The 16058-nt window shown below is 33.7% G+C and overlaps 1 protein-coding gene across 6 annotated transcripts in view; it reads right to left on the bottom strand.

Moving 5' to 3' along the window:
• Positions 1-567: 567 nt before the first annotated feature.
• The window catches only part of RALYL (RALY RNA binding protein-like), a 764437-nt gene continuing 748946 nt past the window's right edge, over positions 568-16058 (bottom strand). For all 6 annotated transcript variants that reach the window (XM_011995651.1, XM_011995653.1, XM_011995654.1 and 3 more), the window contains one exon: positions 568-1526. In XM_011995651.1, the coding sequence (XP_011851041.1) occupies positions 1509-1526 (18 nt within the window). In that variant the 3' untranslated portion in view covers positions 568-1508. The remainder of the gene's footprint in view (positions 1527-16058) is intronic.

The following is a 16058-nucleotide window of genomic DNA, read 5'->3' on the forward strand; positions in this document are numbered from 1 at the left end:
ATTAGCTTGGCTTCAAAAGAGAAATAAGATAAATTACCTTAAAGAAATTAAATAGAAAATTAAGGGAACACACAACAAGGCGGTTTTAGACTCTCCTCAGTTTCTTTGAAAAAAGAAGGGCTTAATCTTACTAAGTGTCCTTGGTGACATTTGTAGATGTTGTCTCTGTGCTCTTTGATGAGGAACTTGTAGTCGTTTAGGTACAGACTTTAAGTCTGGCAGAACATAAATACCTCCGATGAACTAGTTTCATCTTCAGTAGTATTCTGAAATATTTTCTTAAAATTCTGTATTTGGAGGAAAAATATACTTTCCTAAAATATAAACTGGAGTATGACTTCTGTCAAGGTTTGAAGGCCATCTGGCTTTCTTTTACATGGCAAATTATCATGTTCCAGAATACAGGTCACTCCCAAGAGGGTATGGGCATGTAGAACCTATAATGCATGCTTTGGTAAAGATACGCTACTTTCATTATGGTGATGATTTTGTGGTAGCACAGTGACTGAGAAAGTTCAAACTGAATATTAAAGCTAAATGTACCCCAAAGGAAAGATACACACCAACTTTGTTTTAAAAGAAACAGTATTTATTAAGAAATTATATGTTGAATTCTCCTACAGTCTGTGAAGATGGTTTCTTCCATTTCCACAGCACAAGACAACAGCTAAGATTATCTGGAAAACACTTGCAATGCTTGGGAATGGAGAGTTCCTAGGAACAGGAGGTGAAATGACATGAGTATGCACTAATTTAAACTTTTGGATCCAAGGGCAAGACAGTCTTTTCCTTGGCAATTTAGTCCTTACTTGTATGAACACTAAAACCTGTCCATGGAATCTCATACCCAGACTGAATAATTGGATCACTTTAGTTCTGTAGAGCGGAGCATGCTCAACTTAATCACAGATCAAACCAACAGTTCTTTAACTATAATATCACATCTGAAATATCTGCATTCTTTATTAATAAAAAGGGTGCTTATACAGGGCAGAAATATAACTTTTTCAAGTATTTTATCATTATGATCTCAAGTACTTTAAACTATAAATTAAAAATAAATTATAAAAACTAGCATAAGATGCATATTTTCTTACATGACATTGTTGGAAATAAGCTTTAAATACAGAATTGCAATATCACCTTTTATATATGATCAACAGTGAAACATGCTAATCATAAAAATAGCTTTTACAAATATACATTTGTATATAGTGTCTCCCTTACCATTCATAAATGCCTTTCACATTTTAAGACTAAAAAAAAAAACATAATTAGCAAAGGGGAAAACACATTTACAATTTAAACCATAAAAACCTGACAATTGTACAGCTTAAAACATAGAAGAAATGGAATTCTAAAATTGAGCAATACTGTCCATTTTATTTATTTGGGTTTTTATATAAATTGAACCAAAGATGCTGCTGTCCAGTAAGAAACCTCCTTTCACATTTCTGGGGGTTGTCACAGTTTCTCTTCTGCTTTGCGGCATCATGCGTTATTTCAGATCACTTTATCTGCAGAAACTGAGAAAATAAAAAAAAAATTTTAAATACAGAGATTTGTGTTTCATTGTTGATAGCATGCATATACTGATAGATTTTAAGGTTAAATCAGGAGAAGAATAAAGGAAGAATTAGATATTTAGTACAAATAATTTTGATGGTAGGTTCTTAGGTCCTTTGTTCTAGGCAATTCTATAATTGTTTTCATTTATGGAATGTTACGATTTTTTAAAAATCCAGCTAATTTACTGCCTGAGGTCAGCAATTATTTTCAACTTGAGTTCTTGTCCAAGTCAAAGTAGGAACCACTTAAAGTTCTAGGCTAGGGAAAGAAATTTGAATTACTTATGAATCTTTGTTGCCCCTATCAAGAGTGACCATAGGATACTTACCTTTGAACAGTGCAGTCCTAAGCCTTATGCATCTGGGATAGGAAAAAAAGCCAATACAGGTCTTTGATCTGCATTTCACAATCTTGGTTGCAAAAGAAAATCAGAAACATCTAAAGACTTCATGGTGCAACCATGAGTCTGAAGCATTATGTAAGAGCCCAAATTCAATTGGTTGAATAACTGATTGAAATTGAATATGAAGATAAAATAATGCAAGACTCTATCAGTGGGGAAAATCATGTATTTATCTTAGAATCCTATCAAGTTCCAGGGCTTTATATTTAGATAAAAATATTAGACTTACTGTTATCCCATCAACTTCAAAGGTCTTCGGGGTTAGACAGAAAATCTGTATATGTCTTAAGAGTCAAAGACATGCAAATCAAGGCATCAGTCTGGATGGGACATGTTGGCCTTTTATAAGTAGCCAGAGAATTAGGTAACTTGACTTTATTTACTAAAGATTTGAAGTCCATGATACAAAGATTATGAAAAAGACTGAGTATGGCAAATGGGTGGTGAGAATTTCTTTGGAAGTTTGCAGCCCCCCAGATTTCATGCTGGCCAAGACTACTGATTGAAAGAGACTCAGTGAACATGATGATTGAGTTTTCACACTCACATGTGAGATGTGCCTCCTTCAAACCTTGTTATGATGGCACATTACCTGTCTAACATGAAAAAAAGAAAAAAAATTAAACTGAACTAAAAATAAAACATACCCACTTAATAGTCTTTTCTATAGTCAAACACATTTAAAAACTTATATTCCTAGGAAAGAAACTTTCATGAATAAGACGTAAGTACATTTTGACGCTGTATTTTGATATATTCTCTTTCTCTGTTTCTCTCCCTCACTGCCTTTTTCCTTTTCTCCTCCCTCTCTTTCTCCTTACCCAATTTATACTCTACACTGATCACATATATATGAATTTTGAAAAATGAAAGCTGTATTCAAATGTGTTTCTCATGCAGTTCCAGGTTGTGTTTATGTGCATGGGAACAGTCCATTTGGTACTCAAGTCACAAAGGTTCAAACTTATTATACAACATAAGTAGACTAGTTTTTGTGTGGTGTAAAGGAAGTTTTGTATATGACCTGCATGCACGTATCAACAATGATCAATTATCAATATGAGAATGAATAACTTAAAAAATAAAATACAAGTAACCCATAGGTGAACACTGATATATGAAAATAAGGTAATACAATGTTTGAATTTTGATAGATTCACTTGTGTGCAAAAAGGAAATAAGGCTATTTATATGATTGCAATTGCACTCTTTCCTCTAAGGCCTCCATTGATCACTTTCTTATTATAAATGGAAAATGCGAAAAATACTGCAGCAGCTGTGTATATAAAGTTTACTAGTCATGGTATTTCTCCAGGTTAAGTCATGGCAGTTGACATGAATTTGGTACATTCTTACACCATCCTGCATGTGTCAAAAGAGGTAATGGCTGTTTAGTAAATATTTACTTTGTTAAGATGAAAAAAACAACCTGCAGATTTTTTGTGCATAATTCATTATCCCCAGTATAATATTTTCTTACACCTTCCTTTGCTTCTTAATTGTAAATAATTACATAAAAATAATTGTTGGAGGAAGAAAGGTAGGTTTGAAAATAATTTATTGAAGTCTTCCTTCTCACCATAGAGCTTCAAAGCATTTGAATAAAACAAAAACCTCATTGACTTTGCATTGTGAAGCAGATATTATTAACCATATGGTTACAAGTCATGAATATATTTCTCCTTATCTAAAAACAGTGGCAAAACATATTCACAAGGCTTTCCATAAAAGTGCTAGTATGAGAAAAGGCTTACTGTTGGCTGTAAAGCCTGGGAGAAAGAGGACAAACTATGACATTCATATTGTTTTTTTCTCAAGAAACATAGTCACTTACAGAGCTGATTGGTTTAGCATAATGTAAAACTAATTGTGCTCTCCTTCTCTGAATAGTGAGTAATTTATCTACTGGCTGTTTGGGAGCTTGGAAGCTTTTAAAACAAATTCTCCTGATGATGAATGCTTTTTAAACTTTCAATCTCTCCCATTTCTGAAAAACAACAGAGCTACTCGGTCGGACTGGATTGTACTGAGCCAACCAATTACTTCTACTTGACAAAGATGAAATGGATAGTATTAATCTACATGGAAAGCACATTTAATTTTAAACTTTATGCATTACTATATTTGAAATAAAATAGTACAGCAATATATAGAATAAATTCACCTTATTTATACCTTTGCCCCCAAAATCATACTTTTAAAGAAGTCTGACTTCTTCAGTAGCAGGAATGCTTGTTATTTTTGTTCTAATTCAGATTTATAACTAATAAGAAATTAGAGAAATTTACATAATCTATATTTTTAGGGAGCATATATAAATGCAAAAAAGGGGAAAGAAACTGTATGTAAGACAGGTCACATAACACTTTATAGAAAAGCAAAGTCTTACGAACAGCAGTTATATTTGTTGCCACTATGGATCATGTTTCTTGAGTAATTGTTGAGCCATTCACACTTTTTACAGATAATGTGACTATATTTGGCTTTCACAAATCCCTCATTCTAAATGAGATACAATTCAATTCACATTTTTAAGTAACACAAACTAATTCCCAGCACCTGTTGTTCATAAGTTAAAACTTGTCTTCTGTTAATAAACTCTTAGGAACCAAACTACATTACACTTTTAGGTTCAAATAATCATATCAAAAAACTGTAATGGAATGGAAACCAAAATGAGTAGTAACTTATTGGAATAACTACCAATGGTAGTTATATAACTGCTCCATTAGGTAGTTCTTGGAGGCTCAATAATCTCTATTCCTGAGTTGATGGCCATTTAGAGTGCAGGACAGTGAATCAGAAAACACAGGGGAGAATCATTTGAGATTTTCACTTTAAAAACAAGGCTTCGATGAGTAACATCTAGTATGTAATTTCCCAACAGGGTGACTACAGCCAATAATAATTTACTTGCACATTTTAATATAAATAGAAGAGTATAATTGTTTGTAACACAAAGGATAAATGCTTGAATTTAAATTGGGTTAACCCTTGACATTGTCTATAGTGATTCTTGGTAAGTTGTGACTCCACTGGCAAACTGTCTTCTGAACATGCTCACTGCATTTTTACCTGTCTCCATTCCGCCTTCTCTTTCCTTATTTCCCTGCCCCTCCTAACTGTTCAGTTTTATAATTCAAACCCATTGTTCTGCCCAATAATTCTCATGTCTTTATCCTATTTTCCATCTGGCTCACAACAGTCATGAAATAAAAAACACCAAGAAACGACAGGGCTTTTTAGCATAGTGGATCACAAATACCCATATCAGTGGGTTTTGTTATTTCATACAGAAATGGAAAGATAAAAAGGCTAGGAAAATCAGTCATCTTCTATAGTATCATAGAATTTAAGTTACTGTATATGGTATGCTAAGATGTTTTATTTTTCTCTCCTAAAACTGAAGCTAAACATAAAACAATACTATAAAACAATCATAAAAGGAAAAAGGAGGAACTTAATGTTAAATTTATTTACCAAATCTACAGAAACTTTTCCTGCAAGTATTATAAAGTGACTGTCAAACTTTTGCACCATTCATGTTTTAGTTTAATTTATAAGATTGATTTATAGACACAGTATAAAGAGCTTTTGATTTCAAATTGAAAACAGTATACTAACATAAATTATAATTAGAACTACCATATTCTTTATGGACATTTGGTTTGGGACATGGTTTATTGTATTAGACACACCTGAGACTGGGTGATTTATAAGGAAAAAGGGTTTAACGGATTTACAGTTTCACGTGACTGGGGAAGCCTCACAATCATGGCAGAAGGCAAGAAGGAGCAAGTCACATCTTACATGAATGGCAGCAGGCAAAAAGAGAGAGCCTGTGCAGGGAAACCCCCACCCCCATAGCACAATCAGATCTTATGAGACTTATTTACTTTCACAAGAACAGCATGGGAAAGACCTGCCCCCATTACTCAATTACCTCCCACCAGAACCATTCTACAATACTTGGGCATTCAAGATTTGGGTGGGGACCCAGTGAAACCATATCACTTACCATATGTGATTTTAAAGAACCCTCTTTTTCAGAGTTAATGACATCATTTTCTCTGTCTAATTATTGCTGTCTTTAATGAAGATATTAGTGCAGTAATAGTTTTAACATCTAGACACAGATCATTTATGTTTCTGGAGTACATTTAACTGAAATCACAAATAATTTTCAAATAAGAGTCTATTTATTTTGGATTCTATAGGAGTAATTTTTTTAGTTTGTTAAAATGTAATGATGTCAGGAACCATAATGATGTCTTCAGAAGTGTAACTCCAGAAGCATCAGAGAACCAGAGTGGTTCAGTGGTGAAGCTGATGATTACTATCTTACAGTGATCTTGTCTAATCTCGCAAACAGAGCAGCAGTGCCTTTTACAGTAATTATGGCCAATGAATATGTAGCTTTGTCTTGACTATCTCAAATGATACAGAACTCTTAAGGCAGCTTGCTGTATTTGTAGATAATCGTGTTTAGAAAAGAATTTGTTACATTGAATCTAAATCAGCTAAATGACTGAACTATTTATTAATGTTAAGTCAAAAACCTAGAGAGTATGACGATCAGTAAGATAGCCAGACAGAATGTGAGAGGTATTGAAGTATCAGGGGATTCTGAGCTATCAGCTATAATATTCAGGTGAGATCTTCTAAGACAGCAAGAGAGAATAAGGCAGAAAGCAACTCCAATGGGAGGTGGGTTGGTTTTAGAAAGAACATTAAAGACACCTGAGTTACCTAGCTAAGGTTCCGTTGATTCCCTCCAGATAGACTATGTGGTCTCTATCAGAGTATGGAAATGGGTGTTTAGAATCTGGAACTGGGCTAAGTTTGTGGGCATGGGTGACAATCATTATAATTACACTTATTCATATAGTGGGTGGAAGTTTATAAAAATAGTTTATGTGTATATTTTCATTTGATTTTTATTATAAATCAGTGAGGTTCTTGGGCAAGAATCATCCTCAGGTTGATTATTAGTTCTTGTATCAGAGAATGAATGTTTTGCCTTTCAGCCCAGACTAGAGCTTTCTCTAATATTCTGTTCTGACCAGTCATGGGAAGAAGCATTGTAGTGAGGCAGCCTGGGCACGTCACTAATTATAGCACAGATTATCTTTACTGGGATGTGAAAATACATACCCTCATAATGAGTAGGAGATAAGGGATGGAATTAGTGGAAACATATTAGGATTTCCCCATACCCTTCTACATGCTTTTCCCTGATTTGTAGTAGTTCTGCCTAAATATTTTTTTAAGTTCAGTTTTGAACTAATTAAAAATCATTTTAATTAAGAATGTGCTTTAGGCATTTGTCTGAAAAAGACCTTTTTGTTGTAAAACTACTTTGATTAGGTAAAAAGAACAATTAACTTTATAGTAAAATTATTGTGAGTTACATAATTTTATTTAAAATGTGTAAAAATTTAAATATTGAAAAAATTTAGTCACATTGTTTGGATGTTGTGTTACACATACATTAACATTTCTCTTATTTTATTCCAAATTGTATTCTGATATTTTCTGAAGATAATGATGATTGTATTTTGAGTATTTTGGGATCACTGACAATCATATTTAACTAGTTGGATTGATAGATTATAGTAGTTTTATTTGGCACATAATTTATGTTTGATAATGCATCAATTTTTGATTTTTCATACTAATTATGTAGTGTCTAAAAATCATTTACTCCCAATGCTGGAAATGATAATGATAATTTTAGGATAGTACTCTAAATTGTGTAAGTTAATGCTAGTGCAAAAAACCAAGTGCTGATTAATGCTAAGATTATGAACTTTGAAATTTCACACATTTGACTGCTTTCCACAGGTGCTTATGGGATTAATTTTAGCACTACAAGTAGAAATATTTAAAAAATCACTTTATCCAACAGGAAAATGTGATTTGGAATTAATTGCTTTACAGGAATAATTTTAAAAGCCCTTTGAAAATGTATAGTTAACTCATAATTCTGAATAGCTGGGGGAAATGTTGTCATGGTTGTTTAACAATTTTCATTTAATTAAATATAGTGTATACACATTCAAAGATTAGAGTATAATAAAGTGACTTCATTTTTAAAATTGCATAAATTAATCTGACAGTAAATGAAATAGTATGGTGAAAAAATACACAATTATCCTATAAATAAACCCCTGTTTTTTTTTTAATCTCAGTATATTTGGGAAACATAGTTAATTTAAAAAAAACACTTAAGTCTTAAAGTTTTGTAATATTACCAAAACACTTTTAACACTGAAATTATGTGGGATATAATAGAATACTGGATAACTCAGAATTTCAGAGTCTTGTAGTACCTTCTATTTCATGTTTATAAAATAATTTCCAGAATTATAACAGATGTAGAAGGAATTGGAAATTGGGTTTAATCTGTCTTATGAATGATCATGCCATATCCTCTGCAGGTTACTTTTTGAAATAGATTTTGGATACCAACTCACCTGTGTTTTCCTTTATTCATTATATGAGAATATAGAATTTAGAAAAATCATCAGTTATATATTATCCTGGTATAGATCAAGATAAATAGAACACTGGGGCATTTTTATTCAATAAATTTTTGAAATAATTCAGTAAAAGTTGAGTTCTCTCCTAGATTTTTGTGAACAAATCTGTTCCCAAATAAGAAAACAAACTTAATTGGAAGGGCTTTTTCCTTTATAATCAGATTCCTCTAATAAGCTACACTTTATAGACCTGAACACAATGCTCTAACATCATGTGTTCATTGGGATTTGACTGGGGTAATCCACAAGACTCATGATCACTAGACTGTACTTTGATAAAGAGGAAGGGTGCTGTGTTTGCCTGGCTTTCTTTCTGTTGTATGATCTACACCTAGTATTACCTGCTGAGCAAAGAAGGTATGGTGTTACTTAGTGTATATGTGTATCTATCTGTCTGTCTGTCTGTCTGTCCGTCCGTCTGTCCGTCCGTCCATCCATCCATCCATCCATCCAGGGTCTGCACTGTACATCCAAAACTAAATTATTTATACTGTATTTCACAAATACTCATGTTAATGAAGAGAATCCTGAGACACAAAGTCACTTGACCAGGGTCTTACTGAAGGTGATAAAATAAATCCAGCACAGAATCACATATTTCTGCACTTACCTGAGGGTCACATTAAATAAATACTTGATTTGAAATAAACATGACAGAATATTGATGTCCCTTGTGTGAAGGTTGGCAATGACATGTTCCCAACAAACTTTCCTCTAAAAACATGGGTCCTTGGTGGGAGTTACTTTTAGATTTACTTTGGGAACTGGGAACTGGTTTGATTAGCAGAGTTTTGGCAAGTGAGTGTTAGGAAGGGGGGCAAGCATCTATAGCACTGTTTTGGAGATCCTCTTCTAACAGTATCAGCAAGTGAAAGGGCAGAGGGAATTTGTTTCTGGGTTACAAAGAAGAATTGTGAATATTTACTTGCATATGTGTACATAACTTTAATAAATTTTAAATAAACATTGACCTTTTAAGGGAGTGATGAACAATGCTTTTTTGAAACTGGATTTCTGTATTTTTTTTTTTCTACGTAATAAGGAATATATATTTTTGGTCTTAGTCTCTGGTTCCTAGCACAGAGCTCCTAAATCCCTTATAATTTCCTAAATGATAAGGGTGATGGGAGCATCTGTCATTATAATATTTGGTTTTCGTACAGAGCTTCTGGAATTCTTGTAATTTCTTAAATGATAGCAGTGTCTTTTGTTATTCATAACAAGCTCTTTGCTCTCACTTGAGTTTATGATGATGAGGTGACTTAGGGTAAGGTCCCTAGATAGTCTCAAGATAGTGTTGATCTCCAGAAAGACTGAGTGATTAGAGGGTTTGAACTTTCAGCTTCACCCACTAACCTTGAGGAAAGTGAGAGGTGCTGGAGCTTAAGTGCCATAAAACTCTTGAACATGAAATTTGATGAGCTTCTCAGTTGGTGAAAATAGCCACATGCCAGGAGGAGGGTGCACACCAACTCCACTGGGACAGAAGCTCCTATGCTCAAAACCCTTCCAGTGAAGTTTTTTCCTGAATTCTGTGAGCCATCCTAGCAAAGTATTGAACAGGAGGAGGGGGTGCATGGGAACCTTGATTTATAGCCAGTAGAGCAGAGCACAGGTAAAAAGCTGGGACTTGCACTGGTACATGAAATGGGTGAGTGGGAAAGGTAGTCTTGTGGGACTGAGTCCTTAACCTGTGGGTTCGGATGCTATCTCCAGATAGATACTGTGAACTCAATTAACTATAGGACACCCAGTTGGTGTCCACTAGAGAATAGCTTGCTGTGTGGGAAAACCCCTCTACCACCACATTTGGTCATAGAAGTGTTCTGTGTTGTGAGAATAGAATAGAAGTTATCAGTGTATTTTTCATCAGACCTTCTTACAGCTCTATCAATAGCTGCATACCAAAGTATTAATAATAGCTAAAAGTCATTGAATATTTCAATGTAATTGACTCATGAATTGGATATGTTTGGGTTATGAAAGTATAGAACCAGTTTTATTACTTTATATAGAAAATACCATATCTTGCATAGGAATAAAAAATAAAAATTAAATAAAATTAAATAAAAATTAAATAAAAAATAAATTGAACCTTTCAAAAGCATATTCTAGTCAATGGATAGTTGCTAGTTTAACTTTCTGGTAGGAAGAGAAGGAAATTAAGCCTCAGATTTTCTATTCTTGTCATCTTGCTGATGTCATTCTTTTTGGCTAAACTTTTTCAATCTAATATATCAATACTTCCAGATATAGTTACTCTCTTTAAGTTGAAACAACTCAAAGAAAAATCTATTTGTTGCTTAGCATCAATAAATAATGGTGATAAAACATGCCCATGAATATCAGAAAATGAAATATATTTAAATTTTGAAATTATTTAAAATTCTGGGTAAAGTTTTAGAATAATTGGGCTTTTTCTCAAAGTTATTAGTTTTCATATAAATATAAAATTTCAAGTGATTTGAATTTACATTGATATTATTTTTCCCATAGCAAAGGTTAAGAATGATTTCAAAAAACATGATATTTTATATTTTACAGGAACAAAGATTGATTCTGTGGCACACAGGTAAGTTTCAGAGGACTGAAGTGCAATCAGAGTACTGAGGTGAGAAACTATGCACATGATTATATAAAGAGCATTTTCAAGTGATTTTTAGATGTAATTACTTTTTATGTAGAATTCATACTTATCTCTTATATATATTTTTACTTTATAAACTTTTTAGCCCGTATCATTGATGGTAACAGATTTTTTGTTTTGAGATTTGAAAGCTGTCTCATTTAGACATAAAAACATACGACACCTATCAGTGTAAGTATGAAATGTTTATGTGACTGTCTGTATTTTAGGTACCCCTGTTAATAGTAGATCACTTATTTTAAGCATTTAACATCTTACAGCCCAAGACTTTGATAGCATGTCTAACAGAGTAGAAGAAGTAGATCTTTCTCTGATATCTTTTTCTTTATTTCCAGTTTTTATTTGAAAAAAATTTATCATTTTTCCATGGTGGCAGTACAAATAGAACTGTGCCATGTTTAGAATGTACATATGGAACTTCATATGCCATCCTGCTTCATGTTAGATTGTAATTGCAAGTGTCATGAAAAATGTCTTTCTCTTGATCCAAAGCATTGTGTAGGTGTGCTAAGGGGGCATGTTATAATTTGCATACCCTGGGTGCCTCTCTACTCTGACACAGCCTCTTCCTCTGTCCATCCTTTTCTGGACCTCATTTGTTATTAAAATCTAATTAGCTATTGTTTGAAACAAAGTATGAATGTCTGATTCTCGAGGTTAAAGTGGGAGATGAGGATCTGTTAATTGTCAGAGAACACCAGACTGAAAATTTCTCCTTAATATACCTGGGTTCTTTAAATAGTTCTGTCACTGCTTTTTCCTTGGCAGTAAAACTTTGAGGCTTAACTTTAGTTAAAAACTTACATGTATTGAGGGCTTACTATATGTCAAGCCCCCTTTTAAGTACTTTAAATATTTTTTTTCCGTTTAATATTCACACCAGCACTACGAGGGAAGTGCCATCATTATACTCATATTACAGATTAAAAAACTGAGGCACAGAGAGGTAAGCCATTTGCTCAAGTCACATAAGTCTTCATATTTGGCTGTAACTAACCCAGTGCTTTGTTCATACAGCCTTTATTTCTTACCTTTGTGTGTCATACACTCTCACCTATTTACAGCAATTTAGATCATGCCTAAGCTCTCAACATCATTACCCAAATAGTAATACTATTATATTTAGCAGCTAATGCTCAACTACTTCTGTGTTATATAAATAGAAGGTTTATTCAAAATTATTTGTTATCTATTTCAGTATTTTTGTGGTAGTTTCTTCCTATTCCCTTTGGACACATTCTGTGGTATTAATTAGGAATGTTGAGACCTTACATCCTTTGAAAGGCAATAACAGGCTTGTAAAGAGGCTTTATTGAAGTATCTCAGGAACATTTGGGCACTAGCCTAGCAGTTTCTCTACAATCAACTTGCTCTATTGAAACAAATATGTATAAAATATTTATGACTTTAAGTGTTCTTTTCATTGTGTGTGTCATAAGCTTTCCTTGTTAAAAATGAGGACATCTGAGAAGGCAGTATCCTATTTTGATGGAAATCATTTGACATGTCACAGAGAGAGTCCAGGTGAGGGCATCCCCGTTGTCAGCAGTGGCTAGTGACCCAGAGGGCCATCTGCCTGCTGAGATCCTCAGGGCTTTGAAATACATGGCATGGAAATGCTATCTCACTTTGAACAATTCTTAGATACCAAACTCTGTAAAATGTGGGGTACTTTTCCAATGTAATCTAACAAATCAGTCTGCAGGCGGAGTTTCTTCCAACTTCAAGTAGAAACTTGTGCCAAAAAAAAAAAAAAAAGTGCTGGATGGTGACATCCAGTCAGAATATCATGCAGTGGCATCATCTTTTCAGACATGAGATGCAGATCAGCAGGATTGAGCTCTGCATTTCCCGGGGGTTTAGGGGTGGTGCACAAACTGCTAGGGCTGCCCAAGATATTGTTATATGGGAAGATTCATTAAAAATATTGACCCATAGTGAAAGAATATCTGCACTCTCATATTTATTGTGGCATTATTCACAATAGTCAAGCTGTAGCATCCACCTGAGTGTCTAACAATCGGTGAATGGATAAAGAAAATGTGGCATGTATACACAATGGAATACTATTCAGCCTTAAGAAAAGAAGGAAGGACTGGCTTTTATAACACCGTGGATAAGCCTAGAGGACATTATATTAAATGAAATAAGCCAGGCACAGAAAGACAAATACTGCATGTTCTCATTTCTATGTGGAAACTAAAACAGTGGTCAGAAGCAGAGAGTAGAATGGTGGATACCAGAAGCTGGAGGTGAGGGAAATGTGGAGATGTTTGTCAAAGAGTACAAGGTTTCAGTTAGAGAGGAGGAGTAAGGTTTTTTGAGATCTATTGCATAGTATGGTGACTATAGTTAATAACACTGCAGTGTATATTTCAAAATTGCTAAGATAGTAAATTTCAAATGTTTTCATCACAAAAATTGATAAGTATTGGGGTGATGAATATGTTAATTAACTTGATTTAATCATTCTACATATGTATACATATACTATAACATCACTTTGTACTCCTTACATATATGCAATTATAATTTATCAATATACAATAAAATATGAACATTGACTCACATAGTGAGAACATTGCTCTTCCAGTTCTTTGGATTGCATTAATGAGAAAGTTTGTTTGTGTCAGTCTTAACATTTCTCTAATACTGTCTATTCTTTTTAATGGGAGAAAGAGAATGAGAGAGAGAGAGGAGAGGAGAGGAGAGCAGGAATACAGGGCTTTTTGGTCATACACAAATATCAAGCTTTTTTTTAAAGTTTTGTCTTTTCATTATGTTTATTTTAAATATATCTTCTACTTATGAAAAGAGATACTTGGTTTTTCATTTATTAGAGTGAACTAAAGTTGAGTGTTAAAGATACATTTATTTTAAATAAATAATGAGGTAATTTAATAAAAAACTAAGTAAAAAATACCAATGATGCATAGTTTCGGCACAAACCAAAAGGGGACTATAAAAATCCAAATTAATAAAATTTGTGAAACCCTAATACAACGAAAATATCTAAGAGTGTTAGAATCTTACAGACCCCGATTGAAGGCTGATTCTGCCTCTTACAAGCAATGTGAGCTTGGGGAAGTTACTTAACCTTTCTAAAATCAGTTATTTATAAAATAGCTACTCCTCGAAGTTATTTTAGGCAATAATGAAATGACATATATAAAAAACTCAGCATTGTTTCTGGAAGGTAGTGAAAATGGAAACAGTATTGTTTTCTTTCCCTGTTTCGTCCTGACTTGGAATAAAATAAAAATGCTCTCAGCTTTTCACTGTTTGTGTGTGTGTGAGAACATTATATCTTATTTTCTCAGATTTCTGCCTTTTTAAAGATAAGCAGTTTCCCACATTTTTGAAACAACTAATGGCCAGAATGATTCCAGAACTTGTTCAATTCACACAGCTTTAAATAGCAGGGGTAGGTATTATTTCCAGTAGACCACAGGCTAGGAAGGCTTACTTTTAGGAAAGGTTACTTAATATTATTAAAATGTATTCCTAAAACTGAGGCAAGACAAAAATATCAAATATGCATAAGGTTTCTGGGATACTTATCAGGTTCCAGGTGAAAAGAATTCTTATCAGGTTTCCAAAGGCCTGAACTTTCATTTCATCTCAGGCTATCTTGGAACAGGCTACCCCAGAGCTTGTGATTTTCCATATTTAGAGACATTCTAAAGCCAGCGAAGGTTTAGAAGGGAAGATTCTTAGGCAGGGCCAGGCTGATAGTGCAGCGTGGTTGTGCCAGTGAGAGATTTAATGGGTGGAGAACCAGCTGGGCACAGTCCTGGCTGGTGGGTGACAAAGGTGTACCATGCCAGGGACTGAGCTGGAGGATGCCTCTTTGCAACTTGAATGCTACCCAGATAAAAACTTTGTGCCAGTCCATGAAAATGTACTTTTTTTAAAAAAAGAATTAATTTCCAGAATATGGGGCAAGAATTGTAAAAGGTCAGCACCATTTTGGCAATAAATCTCTTTTTCACTGTGATTCTGTCTGTTGAGCTATGAAAAAAATTGGGGCAGAAAAGTGCCTCACTTTTCTTTTCTTTCAATTTCTGATTAAATGAAATGTGTTCATACCTGTTCCCATTTCTTCTGTCACAGATTATTAGATTCAGTGTAGCTTGAGCAGGTATACCATTAGTTTCCATCAGAAATACTGCTGTTAATGACTTTCTTAGCTTATTCAAGTACAAATTTCTTGCCCTGGTATTTATCAGATGAACATTGTCTTTTATCTGTTCATTTATTTTTATTTTGTTTTTAGAGTTTTTACAGCTCATCATACTCAATATTTTAAAAAGCTAGAAAAAAATCATTAAAGTCCTGTGCCTGTGAAACACTGGGAAATGAATCAATTATATTTGTATTTGGAACATTAAAAAAAACAAACTTGAAAAGAATTTGTAGCTATTTGGCAGATAAAATGCTTAGGCCACAGAAGTTCAACAACCTCTGAAAAAGGCAGTGAGAGGTCAGCATTTACAATTAACCAGCTTTTCCCAGAAAAGTCTATTAATCTATTCAATAAATACACTGTAGGGGAATTGGCTTGTGTAATATGTGTATACTTTAACACTATTTGAATGAATTGCTGGATGTTTCTAAGAAATAAATAGCTTCTGGTATTTCTGTATAGAATATTTTTCGTATTCAAAACATTTTAGGTTTAGAACTTAAAAAGCATACAACTAAAGGTTCCAGTGTTTTTATAGATTGTAGGAAACAGAAGTATTACTATCATGTAGATCTGGAAGAAAGAGATGAGGTAATAAAAAAAAATAGTATTCATAATTGCTTGAACCCGGGAGGCAGAGGTTGCAGTGAGCCAAGATTGCACCACTGCACTCCAGAGTGCAGATGACAGAGTGCAGGTGACAGAGCAAGA

This window comes from Mandrillus leucophaeus, unplaced genomic scaffold, assembly GCF_000951045.1.
Source record: "Mandrillus leucophaeus isolate KB7577 unplaced genomic scaffold, Mleu.le_1.0 Scaffold494, whole genome shotgun sequence".
Taxonomy (NCBI): Eukaryota; Metazoa; Chordata; class Mammalia; order Primates; family Cercopithecidae; genus Mandrillus; species Mandrillus leucophaeus.